The 15,206-nt window shown below is 39.0% G+C and overlaps 1 protein-coding gene across 3 annotated transcripts in view; it reads left to right on the top strand.

The window, feature by feature from the left end:
- NFIA (nuclear factor I A) overlaps nucleotides 1-15,206 on the top strand; it is a 381,808-nt gene that overhangs the window by 324,671 nt on the left and 41,931 nt on the right. For all 3 annotated transcript variants that reach the window (XM_023187422.2, XM_023187427.2, XM_031933997.1), the window contains one exon: nucleotides 508-673. In XM_023187422.2, the coding sequence (XP_023043190.1) occupies nucleotides 508-673 (166 nt within the window). The remainder of the gene's footprint in view (nucleotides 1-507; nucleotides 674-15,206) is intronic.

Below are 15,206 nucleotides of genomic sequence, written 5' to 3'. Positions count from 1 at the left end.
TGAAAATAAAATATTTTTTTTCTCAAGTGCATATTTAGGAAACTTTGCCATATCTGTGTAAAGAAACATAGTGGAATAATAGCACAGTCCATAAAACACTTAGATATTAAATATTTAATAATCATGAGGAAGATAATGAAGGTAGCAGTTAATAACAGAAAAATATAAAACATTCCAAGCAAAAGTTGGTTACTCAGGTGACAAATGCAGAATGATGACTGGCAGGTGGTTTTATGAAATCAGATGCAAAGAAGGACAATGTAGTTAAAGAAATAAGTTTAGGATGCATGGAGCGCGTGCGGCTAAGAGTACTTTTGTGAAATGCCTGAAGAACAGAACCCAACAGTGGACATTTCTATACGGACTTATGGAAGAATTCAAGCAACTAGATACTTAGTAATTTACATTAAAGGTGCCTGATGAATATTTTGTTTTCAGAAGCAGCTAATGGTTGCTGTCTCTTTCTTCTTCTTCTTGTATGTGTGTTTTCTGCCCCCACCCTCACAGCCCAATGGGAGCAGCCAAGGCAAGGTGCACAACCCATTCCTTCCCACCCCAATGTTGCCACCGCCACCACCACCACCGATGGCCAGGCCTGTGCCTCTGCCGGTGCCAGACACGAAGCCTCCGACCACGTCAACAGAAGGAGGTGCAGCCTCCCCCACGTCACCAAGTAAGTATGGCTGTGACAAGGCGCCGGTCACTTATAAAGCTGTATGCACTGGAATCCACACTTAGGCTTTGTCCCTCACTATATAGGCTCTAGAAAGAGGCACAGATCCCCAGTGGTATTGTAGCATGAGTTTGCCAGAGTAAGAATCAAAGTGAACACGACTCTTGGGTACTCTACCAGATGAGAAAAACACTGGGTGTTGGGTGGATGAGATGGTGTAACTACATACCTAGGACTGAAATCAAGTTACGAGCTATTACATTTTGTATATTATTTGAGGGACTTCATATGCTATTCCCATCATCAAGCAGCAGCGACTTGCATGGTTTCTGCTTAGAGAAAGTTCCTAATTCTTACGGACAGCCCTGCCTTCCAGGAACTTGCAGTCTAAGAGAAATGCACTTGAAAGTTATGTACCTCATACATCAATAGGAGAAAATGTCTAGATCAAAGCATCAACTCAAAGGTGTGTACACTGACCATTCACTAAGAGTAAGAGCCTGGCAGAAGATCAGTGCTAGTAGCCCTGGCAGTTGCATGGTGAGGTTTGGCAGAGGTTGGGGTGGGGGATGGGGGATGGAGATAGAGGGGAGAGTAGGATGGAAGGAGGAGAGAACTCTTGGCTCTTCTCTGAACAGTCTGAGAACATTTAATCAAAGAATATAAGATTTCACAACCCTTTTAGGTGATGGGAATGATTACTTGAACTAGAGAGAGAATAATTCTCCAGATATTCCCGGATGTTTTAGAGGTGGCAAGGGGGTAGAAATAGTTTGAATGCACAAATGTGGCTTTTATTAATGCCTGGACTAATGACAAAAAGAGTGATGACTGGAGTTCCTAGGGGATGAATGCCCTAGTCTTGATAGATGGTGTGATGAGCACCTTCCCTAAAGCTGTAAAGAGGCAGCAAAGTATAAGAGAAGGATAGGAACTGTGACAGTGTGACCCTAAGGGAAGCCTTCAAGGGCATTGTCAAAAGAGGTGAGACTGAGGCAAGGAATCTATAGAGGAAAGGATGTAAGAGCAGTGTGGGAAAAGGCCGAGAACTTGAACCACAGTGATAGGTGTAGAATGGAACAGGACACGGTGGGGAGTGTTTTGTAGACATAAGCGTTGGGATTGGGCCATCCTCTGGGTGAATACAGTGAATGAAGATTCTGGGCCTCTCAGCTTCCTTACCTTCAGTATTGGAATAATAATAATATTGAATACAGGAAGGAAGAGAGAAAGAGGAAAACTGAGCCCCTGTTTATGCCATGTTCATAGAATTTGATTCTGGAGGCACGGAACCCAAATGGCTAGAGGCCCTCATGGACACATCAGAGAGTGAGCTTTGGATTATCCAGTATTTATGCATTTTGATAATATATGCAGAAATGAGCAGCACTGTGCATGGATTCTGTATCGATAGCCAAAAGATTGAAGGTCCAGGGGCAATCTAGGCGAGACCTACTTCTCTTGGTGAGATGTGATACAACACTTGTCAACAAAGGAGAAAACCCTGAGCGTCCCATGACAGACAAACAAGCTGGGCTTGGCCCATGGATCTTAGAAGCTCAGCTTAGAAAGAAAGCCTCTGCTTCTCAGAGGATTGAGGCTTCTTCACAGATGTCACATAAATACACAGTACATGCCCTGTTTGTTGTGTATTTATGTAACATCTTTAAACAAGTCAGAGAAATAACTGCCCCAGACTCTACTTACATCTGTTCCATGAGGATGTTGGCTTAAGATTATGCCTATTGTGCCCTGTCCATGCCTCCGCGTACCATTTTCTGTTCGTCTTCTCCCTGTCTGTGCAGGACCTTGCCAGTCTTTTAAAAGCTCCTCCACTCTCAATGGCTCATGTGTCATAATGAGTTTTTCAGTAATGGGAATGAGGCTCTGCTGAGGCATGGCAGAAGAGTGGAAATAGCAATGTGTGGCTGTTCAAGTCTGAAGGATGGGGGCTCAAATGCCCACCTTTCAAATTACTAACTGGGTTTCTCTTTGAATCAATTTCCTCTTCTGTAAAATGTAGATGATAATATCTACCTGGCGGTAGATATTTGTGTGAGATAAGTTCTGATCACTGAAGTATTTTATTATCTGCCTAAACTCTTACGTAGTGGAAGGCTCCAGACTTGGGTAATGGTAAAATATATCTGTAGGACTTGGAGAAGCTACTCAACCCCTAAATTGAATGGATGGCTTTGGGTCCATAGTTCTGGACTCCACTCCGTGGATTGAACCAAAGCACTATGTATAAGATAATACCTATCATTCTCTTGTGCCCAGCCTCAAGTATCTTGTCAGCACTAAGGGGAGAAGGGCAGAGGGAGTCTTGGCAGATCCAACTCATATGGTTGCATGTTAGAGCAGCACTTAAGATTTTGGGTAGGGTGGGGGTGAGAGAATATCAGAAGAAAGAGTCCCAGAGCTTGATACAGATTTGATACTTTTTGAATCATGGGATTCTAGAAATATAGACAAAACAAAATGTTCTACTGATGACACAGAAAGGTTTTTATCATCATTCATTTTAGCCCCTGTTCAGCTAAAGGCTTTTCTAGGGTATGATGAATTCATAGTAATATGTAGTTTCACAGCATACTGTTGCTTACCATTTTCTGCTTTCTTAACAAGATGGTGTTAGGGTGGGAGAGCTGTAATTTATAGCGTAGGAGAAGCCTTTCAAATTAAAAATCTTGAAGCTCACTCATCCTTATTTGGAGGGGATTTAAGGGCCCTCAATTTAAAAAGTCCTCTCCCATGCCCTGATTTCTAAACCAATTGATAAATAAAATACTTTTTAAAAATCAGAAGACAAAATATCACCTTTATTGTGAGAGAATTCAGTTTAGAACTGTGACCAGGGCACTTCCTAACACTGAACCCCCAATTACACCATCATAGCTACCTGGTCACTGGCAGGGCTAGACCACAGCTGCCCTTCTTACATGTGATCCGCCCTAGCCTATAAAGCTGATGTCATGAAGGTGCGGGTGGCAGTGTGCTTCCCACCAGCACCTGTTCTCAAAGAGGAAGAGACTGGGTGGGGTGGTGGAGACTAGTCATGTCCAGTTTTTCCTTCGAAGCTCTACAACCTAGAGAGTAATAGGTGAGAGGGTGGAGAGAAGCCAAGAGTAGATGGAAGGGAATAAGTATCAGGAGTGAAGTAGCCTCCCCCTCCCTTAACATTCATCTTTGACGACTGCCTTTTTTCATTCGTTTATTCAGCCTGCACCTATCAGGCACCTATGATACAGCACGGCTTTATTAGCACGTGGGATTCAGAGATCATGGATCCCTACTCTCAAGAAATGGTCATCTGTTGAGGGACACGTAAACAGGCAGTTTATACAGGATGACACTGGCATAAAGTTGTGTATAGGTGCCACAAGAAGACATGGGAGGGAGTTTGGTCCAGTGTGGGCCTCCAGGTAAACATATTTTAGAGGAGTTGACTTCTAAGCTGTTTAGTAGGGATAACATCCTGGTGTCTTAAGAGAATATAGAACTTTTCTTCTGAAACCAGCTTGGTGGCCTAAAATTGGATTACCACTAGATAAAAATGTAGGGCAAAACTATAGTTTCAGAAATCAGGTACTTTCTTAGAACTTAAAAACACAGGTTGAGCAGATTCTGTTTATCTTGTCAGTTTATCAGAGCTCAACTTTAGCAAGAAGGAACATCACGACAGGGTATTCAGTACATGTACTCAGCATCCCAACAGTTTGATGTCTGAAATGGAGGCTGTTCTCAAAAATGTAAACTGTATGACGTAAGACAGCCTTTTCTATTTAGGAGTTTGAGATGACTTGCCATACAATACAATTCTAAAAATACATATAGAGACTGGGCTTGGTGGCTTATGCCTGCAGACCCAACACTTTGGGAAGCCTAGGAGGGGCAGATTGCTGGAGCTCAGGCGTTCGAGACCAGCCTGGACAACATGGTGAAACCCCATCTCTACAAAAAATACAAAAATTAGTTGGGCGTGGTGACGTGCACCTGTAGTTTCAGCTACTTGGGAGGCTGAGGCAGGAAAATTGCTTGAGCCCGGGAGGTTGAGGCTGCAGTGAACCAAGATCATGCCACTGCACTCAAGCCTGGGTGACAGAGTGAGACTGTGTTTCAAAAAATATATATCTACTAAAAATAAAGTAGGAAAACATGCCAGGGCCTTCTGTATTATCAACTTTTCTAGGTCTCAACTCCCTTATGTGTTAATGGAAATACACTAACTGCTGTACTCACTCTCTTGTCAGATTATCAGAACAAATGGGGTAACAGATGTGCTGTGCTGTAGACAGTTAAAAGTCCAAGGCATCATTTTTAATATCCTCTTATGATGAAATACAAATGGATGCCAGCCTGGAGCAGAGTATGTATTTTTTCACTAATCAGTTGCCTCTGGCACTAATACTAGACTTTGCAGCTGTGGCCAGAAAAACAGGGGGAAGGCAGATCTGGGGGGAAAAAAATTCCTATGAAATAAATACATTTTAATGGAAATAATCCTTACCAGTGCCCTAAGAAACAGGGAAGTGGGAGTGGGGCAAGAAGAATTTTTATACTGTTGATTTGTTTGGAGAAAGATTGATAGATTATGCCAGGTCTCTTTAGGATACTATGACAAATGGAAGCATGACCTGTAAGAGCATTTCACAACCAATGTGCTCCATTCCCACAGATTAACGACCTGTGTGGGTTTTGATACCTATTGAAAAAAGACCACTTCTTTTATTTATTCAATAAATGTTTATTGAGCATCAGCTATGTGCCAAGCACTCTTCTAGGTGGTAGGGTTCAGCAGGGAATCCCTGGCCTTATGGAACTTTGATTCTAGAGAGGGAAGAAAGACGGTGAACAAAACAGTGAGTATGAAAGGTAGGTAGGATATAAGACGGTGATGTGTAAGTGCTACATAGGGAAATCAAGCCGAGAGAGGAGGGATGCAGCTCTAAGCAGGGTGATCAGAGGAGGGCTATTTGAGAAGAACAAATTTGAACAAAGCCTGGACAAAGATGAGAGCATGAGCCAGGATGCTGTAGGAGGAGAGGTTTCCAAGCAGAAGGACCAACCAGTAGAAAGACAGACCAGTGTGGGGAGATCAGGGAATGAAAGCAAGGGGTGAGGTCAGAGTGGAGTGAGGATGCATTTGGGGCCTCGGGGATGTAAATCACACCGGTTCTTATAGGCTCTTGTAAGGACTTCAGCATTTACCCTGAGTGAGATGGGGCAGAGAGGTAATACCACCTAGATTTTAATAGATACATCCCGAAGGTTGTGTTGAAAATAGATTGCCAGGAGCAAGAATTAAAGAATTAAAACAGGGAGTTAAAAAACTGGGTTTTTCCAATAAATAAAATGAGCATCTTCCACATGCCAGCCAGTATTCTAGGTACAAGGGATATAAAAGTGAACAAAACAGGCAAAAATCCCTTGCCCTGGTGGAGCTTACATTTTAGTGGAAGGGGATAAACAGTAATTAAAATATAAGTAAATTAGTGAGTTAAGGACCAGTAAGGACAATGGAGAAAACTGAAACAGGCAGGGTTGATGGGGAGGGGCACTATTGCAATCATCTAGGCAAGAGTTGCTAATGACCCGCACCAACGTGGGAGCAATAGGAGTGATGAGAAGTAAGTGGGTTCCGGGTATATTTGAAAGGTAGAGCTGACAAGACTTGCTGACATATTAGATATGGGTTGAGAAGAATTGGTGATGATGCCTAGGTTTATGACCTGAGCAACTGGGATAGAGTTGCCAGCAGCTGAGATGGGAAGACCACAGGAGGGGCATCTCTGGGTGAGGGGTGGAGATCAGAAGTTCGGTTTGACCAAATTATGTTTGAGATGCCTATTAGACATCTTATTGCTGGACTAGTCATAATAACCTGCTGCCTATTGCAGCTCTTTGCAGGTGACTGGGTTTTTCTGTGTGCATCATCTCATTAAATTGAGAAGGGACTCCTTTTTGAACATGTAATACAATTAATGAATAGACTAAGAGTCCTGAGAACAGCTCAGGCATGGAGGAAATCTTTCATTATGTCTGGGTCTGTTTGTGCTGTGGTAATTCAAAATATACAATTCTTTCTGTTAATTGTACTTTTAAGTTCCAATTTTTATATTGTAGATTGGAATCAACCTACTATAAAAATGGACTTTTCCAGAAAAAAAATGAAGATTGGCATCGTAATCTAGAAATATAATGGAAAGAGAAAAAACACTTTTGAATTATGATGGAAGATAAAACATGCATATTTTCTTTTTTTAATTAATTAGGAACACAAAAACTCAATTTAGAAATGCATAAAAGACCTATCAACATGTTTCTCCATGCCTTCCTCACTATGAACTTTGGATTTTTTTCAACTAGAATTCTATTAAAATAGAAGCATATAATAGGTTACCTTTATTATTTATTTTTATATCTTTGATGAATCTTGTATATATTCATTATACAAATGAATATGAATTCATTAGCCAAGAACATAACAATAATCTATGACTGGGATTTAAAATTTCTCATATAATAATTAACATGTGTTGAATGCTTTTTGGTTAGCAAAGCTCTTTTTACATGTATATTATCTCATCCCATCTTCTCAACCCTCCTATGAGGTTAGGATTTCATAGGCAAAGAAACCGAGATTGGAAGATGGAGGTTACATTCCCAGGTTAGTTTGGTAGGGACTCAAACACAGGCCTTTCCATGCTCTTTCTACTACTTCATACTGTCACTGAACAAATTACAAACAATGTGACTAGATTTCTGGTTCTGGGGGGAACCACAGCTGTCTGCTACTATCTGAAATTAACAACAACAAAGTATTTTGCCTTTTTTTTTTTTTTGAGACGGAGTCTCGCTCTGTCACTCAGACTGGAGTGCAGTGGCACTGTCTCAACTCACTGTAACCTCCGCCTCGCGGATTCAAGCGATTCTCCTGCCTCAGCCTCCCGAGTAGATGGGACTACAGGTGCCCGCCACCATACCTGTCTAATTTTTATATTTTTTAGTAGAGACGGAGTTTCACCATATTGGCCAGGCTGGTCTCGAACTCCTGACTTTATGATCCTCCCACCTCGGCCTCCCAAAGTGCTGGGATTACAGGAATGAGCTACTGCACCCGGCCCAAGTATTTTGCTTTTACGGATGTGTCAGGCACTTTACAAATTGTTTGTTTGTTTGTTTTTTGTTTGTTTTTCTGCAACAGAGTCTCTGTCACCCACGCTGGAGTGCAGTGGTGCAATCTCAGCTCACTGCAACCTCCATCTTTCTGGTTCAAGTGATTCTCATGCCTCAGCCTCCTGGGTATCTGGGATGACAGGTGTCCACCACCACACCCAGCTAATTTTTGTATTTTTAGTAAAGACAGGGTTTCATCATGTTGGCCAGGCTAGTCTCAAACTCATGGCTTCAAGCAGTCCACCTTCCTCAGCCTCCCAAAGTGCTGGGATTACAGGTGTTAGCCACTGTGCCCGGCCCACTTTACAACATGTTTTTATATATGTATTATCTCATTTCGTCCTCAGAATAATCCTATGAAGTAAATTCTCTTGTTACCCAGATTGAGAAAGACAAAGCGTGGAGAGATAAAGTAACTTTCTCAAGGTCACTTAACCAGGGTGCCAGAGTCATGATTTCCATCCAGTTCACCTTCAACCTAGAGCTCATAGGCTTGGCTGTAACATGAGGATCTTTGCTTTAGCCCAAAGCTCCTTTTTTTTTTTTCCAGTAAAAACCCAATAGCAGAAATATAGAGGAAGATGTAAGTAGTTGTTTGTACGTCAGTATGAATTGGTTTATGTTCCAGAGAGTGTGTCTTATTAGCAGGTAAAGGAAGAGAGCAGAAAGTTTGAGGGGAGACATAAGGACTGTGTTTCCTCTGTCAGAGAAGAAGCAGTAGATTTTAAGAAAGAATGAAGAAAAGGAGTTAGTGGCTTCCATTCACGGAACTTTTTTTTTTCATTAGTGATGCCTGGACTATGTTACTGTTCTTTTTCTTAATTTTAAAATTTTACATTCAATAAAATTCACTCTTTAATGTACAGCTCTGGGAATGTTAATAACATTCTTGTAACCAACACCACAGACAGGATACAGAACAATACCCAAACTCTCTCATTGTTCTCACCTACTCTTAGTTTAATGTCTGATGTCACCTAGTGCCAGGGAGCTTATTTTACTTTGCTCGATTTCCACGTTGATTTTAATTCCCCTATCAGTGCTGCTGCTATCCCATTATGTTTCAAAAATTGAGAGATTATGAAAGAGACCCAAATACATACAGTATTTTAATCTATGGTAACAGTGGCATTTTATATTAGAGGAGCAAAAGGGGTCAGTCAAGTATATTGGGAGAGTCTGGAAAATATATTTCTTGCATCAAGATAAATTTCAGCTGGAACCAAAAATATGATGTTAAGCCATAAAATAGCACAAGAAAATACAGGATAAATCTTCATAATGTTGGAGTAAAGAAGGGCTTTCTAAATAATGCCAAAAAACCAGCAGCCGTGAAAAGAAAATATCCAAAATTTACTCATGGAAAAAACACCATGAATAAAGTCAAAAGACAAAAGATAGAAGAAAAAGTGTAACATATGTGACAGGGCTAAATCATCTAACATATAAATTATTTTTAAAAGTGAGTAAGAGAAAGACCAACAATCCAATAGAAAGAGGAGAAAAAGATATAAACAGAGAGAAAAGGAAAACATTTAAAAGACATCTCATTCATGTAGCATGAGAGGAATACTGATTAAAACTTGAATGATATTTTCATCTATTATATTAACAGATCAAAAGGTGTCTTAACACAATATTGGTAAGTATGTGGAAAACAGACATTCTCTTATGCTGTTAAAGGACTGTAAATTGGTTCAACCTCTTCAGAGGACATTTTAGTTTTATATATATATAGAATTTAAATGTGTGCAGTAAACTTCATAACACAAAAACATTAATGTTTAAATTTTGTCCCTATATTAGTACATATATAAATTTTACTTGTAAGCTGTGCATACTTGGTTTGGACATATGAACAAAACTGTACATAAAGTATTGATTGCAACATTGATTACAATAAGAGACTGGTAATAACTGAAACACCCACCAAGTGAGTACTGTACATTAGGAACCCTTTAAAAATAAAAAGATAGGTCTATCTCCGTGAATTCATGGACTAATCCTTGAGTTATATCGTTATATTAATTCAGCAAAGGGGAGTGCTAAGAAATGTGTATGGAATGCTGCATTGGAGAGGGGATGCATGTACAAATTGGATTGTATGTGGAAGGATAGAAACTAATAGTGGTTTACTCCAGGGAAAGGGACAAGGTTGTTGGCGGACAACTTTTTGGTGCCTTATCCAGTGAGAAAGATATTGCTAAGTTTTCAGTCCTCCTTTTATATCAAATATTATGATTTCTTTATTCTTAAAAATATTTGTCTAGTCATCTAATAATAATCTTGTTTATACTAAAATGATGACAGTGATCAAAACCACATACTCATACGTGGGGGAGTTCATAAAATCCTTGGCAATTTTTATACATCTAGCTTTTAGCTGTACTAACCTGAACTTTTGGAGTGATTCCAAAAATGTGTGATTTTTCTAGTAAAGAATAATACTCTTTTCTCCCTCACAGAGAGCATGGGTTTCAGTGTAAGGTGAGCATTTTCATTCACGGTAGCTATTAGTTGGTTACAGGTTCTGCCTTATGAACCCATTAAATATAAATGTACTTGTACTATCTTATAACATAATTTGTTATAAATACTTTTTAGAGCATTTTAATTTTGTGTAGTCTAATATTTTAGTGTTTAAATTTTTTAAATGAAAAGAAAAAGAATTATTAAAAATCAAGCATTTTGGTAGGTATTTTCATATGCATTACCTTAGTTGCATTTGTTATTATAAATCTGCACCACTGGAATTGTTAGCCCTTTTAAAGAAGATGAAACTGAGCAAAAGTTCTAATCCCAGTCTGTTGGACTCCAAAGCCCAGTGTTTTCTACTCTACCAGGACATGTGTTCTGTTTAGAGATGTAATATCATGCAGCTTTCCCTTGAAAATCTTAAAACACCCCATTAAAAATATTTTACATTGCATCAAGAATAACACCATCCTGGGTATGTTGAAATAGATGAAAAAACGGAAACCAAAGCAGGAAAAAGATTAAGAGGTAAGCATTGCAAAAAAAGAATAGGAAAAAGAACAGAACTTTGGACGATTCCATTCATTTGGGTCGTCATAACCCAGTCAACTCTTGTGTTCACCTTAGTTTTTTATTGTTTCGGATGACCCATGAGTTTAAGTCTCTCTTTATGAAGATAATATATGGCATTTTAAGAAATTTGCAAAATATAGAAAAGCATAAAAAAGAAAATTATATTCTCCCATTATCAACTATTAACATTTTGGTCTTGTTTCGTCATCTTTTGTGTGTGTGTGTGTGTGTGTGTGTGTGTGTGTGTGTGTGTGTGTGTGTTTATACACATATAAGATGATTGCGACCATACTGAATATAATATTTAGTATGCCATTAATTCAAATTTTATGCCTTTCTTACTCAAAAAAAAAGTTAAGAAATGGGATTTTAAATAATTTTTACCTATATTCCCACTATAGAACATTAACTTTTCTTCCAACCCATGGAGTATGCTGCAGCATATCCTTAGACATATTTTTGTCCCCAACTCTAATAATTCTTTTAGGATATAGTTCTAGAATTGGAATTGCTAATACAAACAGTATGAACATTCCTCTTGATACACATTACTGAATTGCTTTCAGAAAGGTTGTGCCAATTTATACGTTTTCAAATTGCATACGAGTATGATCATAACATTAACCCTTGAGAAGTTTGGGTGTTATCTTTTTTAATTGTTGGAAGGCAGATGTGTTGGGGATATAATGTCCTTTATCAGATATTAGAATCAGTAGTCCCTGATGAACTGATTTTAGTGTTTTTCTTTACTTGTATTAATTGTATTAAAATTGGAATTCTAGGGATTTCCCATCCTATTTGCAAAGCCTCTCCATAGGGATCACCCTTTGGACTGTTCCTGTGAAGAGAGTGACCTGTTGGACATCACAGAGGGGTAAAGACTTAGTTAAAGGGCTGGGAGATTGGAGTAAATAATGTCCATTATACTGGACTCTATATAGAGAAGTTCAGAGAGGTTAACTGACTTGCCAAGATCACATTTCTAATAAGAGATCTAATGAATTCAATCCAGGATTTGCTGATTTTTACAATTTATTTTCTATTGACTGTGTTGTACTGTCTCCAAAAAAAAGTATTATTTGAGATTTTTAGGTTCCATTTGTGTTTAAGATTAAAAGTTACTAGAAGTTATTTAAAAATCATCCATAATCCGGCTGGGTACAATGGCACACATCTGTAATCCCAGCACGTTGGGAGGCCGATACAGGAAGATCACTTGAGCCCAGGAGTTCAAGACCAGCCTGGGCAATATAATGAGACAGTGTCTCTACAAAACATAAAATTTTCCAGGCGTGTGGCACACACCTGTGGTCCCAGCTACTCGGGAGGCTGAGGCAGGAGGAGGATCACTTGAGCCCAGCAGGTCAAGGCTGCAGTGAGCCGTGTTAAAGCCACTGCACTCTAGCCTGGGCAACAGAGCAAGACCCATTTCAAAAAAGAAAAAAAAAATCATCCATAATCCCAGTCTTCAAAGATAATCACTCTCTGTGCATATTTTCCAGTCATTTTCTGTGCATATTTTAATCATAATTGATCATGATATATGTGTATATGTGTGTATTATACAGTTTCGTAAATGATTCTTATTTCATCTTATAAACACATTACAATGTCATTAACTATTATTTTAAGATACTATTAATGGCTGCAAAATATTCCAATGTATGGATGAAGCATTAACTTATAAGTTGGTTCCAATTTGTTGCTCTTATAAGTAATGATGTAATGAACATCTTGTAGCATAAACCTTTATCTGTATTATTAGTATTTGTAGAGGATAAATTCCCGAAGTAGATTTCCAGAGTTGCACTGCCTTTTGAGAGGCTGCAGAAGTCTTTCAAGTGGGAGCAATCCAATATATTGATCAAAGTTTCTTTTTTTAGCAAACCCCAGCCGAATCCAGGGTTTATTCCCTGTGGCTATTTAATATAACTTTCACCTGTCTCTACCCATATACATGGTTGCTTCTGATCAATAAATATTTTCTTTCAATTGAGCAACACACAGCATACACATAAAAATAAATGACAGTCATAGAATTTGGATTTGCCATCAGAAATAAATTTAAATGAACTGAAACAAAGTTGTATTCTTAACCTTTAAAAACTATTATGAGAAAGAATGTTACAGGCAGTTCAAACAAACAGGCTGTGGGCCAGGTGCAGTTGCTTCCCCTTGTAATCCCAGCACTTTGGGAGGCCATCACAGGAAGATTGCTTGAAACCAGGAGTTCCAAACCAGCCTGAGCAAGATAGCGAGACCCCTACCTCTGCAAAAAATAAAAGTAAAAAAATTAGCTGGGCACCGTGGCACGTGCTTGTAGTCCTAACTACTGGAAAAGCTGAGGTGGGAAGATCACTGGAGCCCCCAGGAATTTGAGGCTGCAGTGAGCTGTAATGACACCACTCCAGCCTGGGTGACAGAATAAGACCCTGTCTCTAAAAAAAAAAAAAAAAAAAAAAAAGATTGGCTACAGGAAACACTCATTGCATTGCACTCATTGACTCATTGATTGTAAAGTGCCGCCTTCTTGCACAGATTTTGGTAACATAAGGTCAAATCATCTCCAGTTGAAGGGTGACTCTGGTCTGGTCTCCTCTCTGTGTGCACATTATAGCATGAATTGTCTTGCACCTCCTTTTCTGTACTTTTTACCCCAAATTCTGATATAGCTTGACCTCCTACTGCCCTTAGGATCCTTAACACAAACAGAAATACCCGCAGAGCAAAGCCATCTGGCCAGACTATTTCTTTTCATGATTTTTGTGAGTTCTTGGCACCTTAGACATGCCATGCAAATAGTTATCATACATGTTAAACCGTGCTAATATGTTAAAGTTAGAATTCATTAGCTTTTCAGGAAGGAAGCTTGTGGGCATGTTGTTCTGTAATAACTTACTAGCGATAAGGAGGCTTTCATTCTGTGCCCTGAGGGTTGTGAGTTTTTGTTGTTGCTGTTGGTAACTTGTTTGTAAAGACAAAAGATTTGCAGAAATAATAGGATGAGGTAGCTATACAGATGTGATCAAAATAATAGAAATTCGGCATAGTTATCCTCTAGATGGTAAACATCTGGATAAAAACTACAACATCCATTCCATCTTGTGAGGATTTTGAAACCTCTGAATATTGGATCATGTGTAAGTAAGGCCTGTAGATTTTTAAAAGGCTGTTTCTCTAGCTATATAATGATATTAATAATACTAGCCCAGGCCTTGTAAATTTGTCAATACCAATTGATTTCTTTAAAGGAGAAACATTCCGATATTTTCCAGCATTTCTTTTGTGACCTTGTAAGAAATAGTGCTGTTCAGATTTTTAAGTGAGTTCAGTTGTAATGTTTCATTTAGAAATTAGCCAGTCTATTTTCTAACAGTTTCTGCATTTTTTTTAGACACAAAAGTTTTGTCACAGGGCTTTTTTTTTTTTTTTAATAGCATGACAGTGCAGTTAAAAGATTTGGGAAATATTTCAATGAGGTATTTAGCCACCTCCCTGTTTTCAGTTTGCAACTGAATGCTTCTTAAGCACATTTCCTTTACTGCCAGGAGTCACTGATAAACATTTAATAAAACTGCAATTTGAATACCCAGGATTCTGTTTAAGTCTATGTTCCTGAACTTGTTTTGATTACTTTTGTCTCATAACTGGCACATTTTGAGCAGGTAGTAGAATCATATAGTAAGACTATGTTGAATGAAATTGAATTTTCGACTAGCTTTAGAGGGAGGCTCCCACACATGAATATGTCTGAGTTTCTGAAAACGAGGAAACACATGAAGGTGCATCTTGATATTTGAGATGAGCAGGAAAAGGTTTAGAGTGCAGGAATGTCTAGTTGCCTTAACAGTGTTTAGAATTGAAATTTGGTGTCTGTTTATTTTGTAAATTATTTCCTCCTCTAAAAATAAATTCAACAGGCTTCTTCCCCATCATTTTCAAACATTCAGGTCCCTGATCATTGAAATGTTACCTTTCCTGGCTGTATGGCAAAATGTAATTTGCAAGTTCCCTGTTTTCTCCTTTCCCTCTGCAATTGCTAGCTCCATTCCCTGCCTCTGTTCCTCCAATTGTGCTGTGCCCTTAGTGGCCTCAGTCCACTGGAACCTGTCAACCAACACATCTTTCACAGCCCATCCCAGAAGGCCTCTCCATCTCCCCTGTAAAGCTTGCCCTGTTCCTCCTGCCAGTGTCACTTTTCTGTCCTTTACACCCTGCAGAGTTTTATTTATATTACTTTTAGGCACTCGTGTTTCCATCTTCTGTACTTATCTCTCCCCATTAGGCTCTAACATGTTAGGCTCTA

This window comes from Piliocolobus tephrosceles, chromosome 1 (assembly GCF_002776525.5).
Source record: "Piliocolobus tephrosceles isolate RC106 chromosome 1, ASM277652v3, whole genome shotgun sequence".
NCBI lineage: Eukaryota > Metazoa > Chordata > Mammalia > Primates > Cercopithecidae > Piliocolobus > Piliocolobus tephrosceles.
Note: the sequence above shows the minus strand (reverse complement) of the source record. Positions and strands in the feature narration are given on the sequence as shown.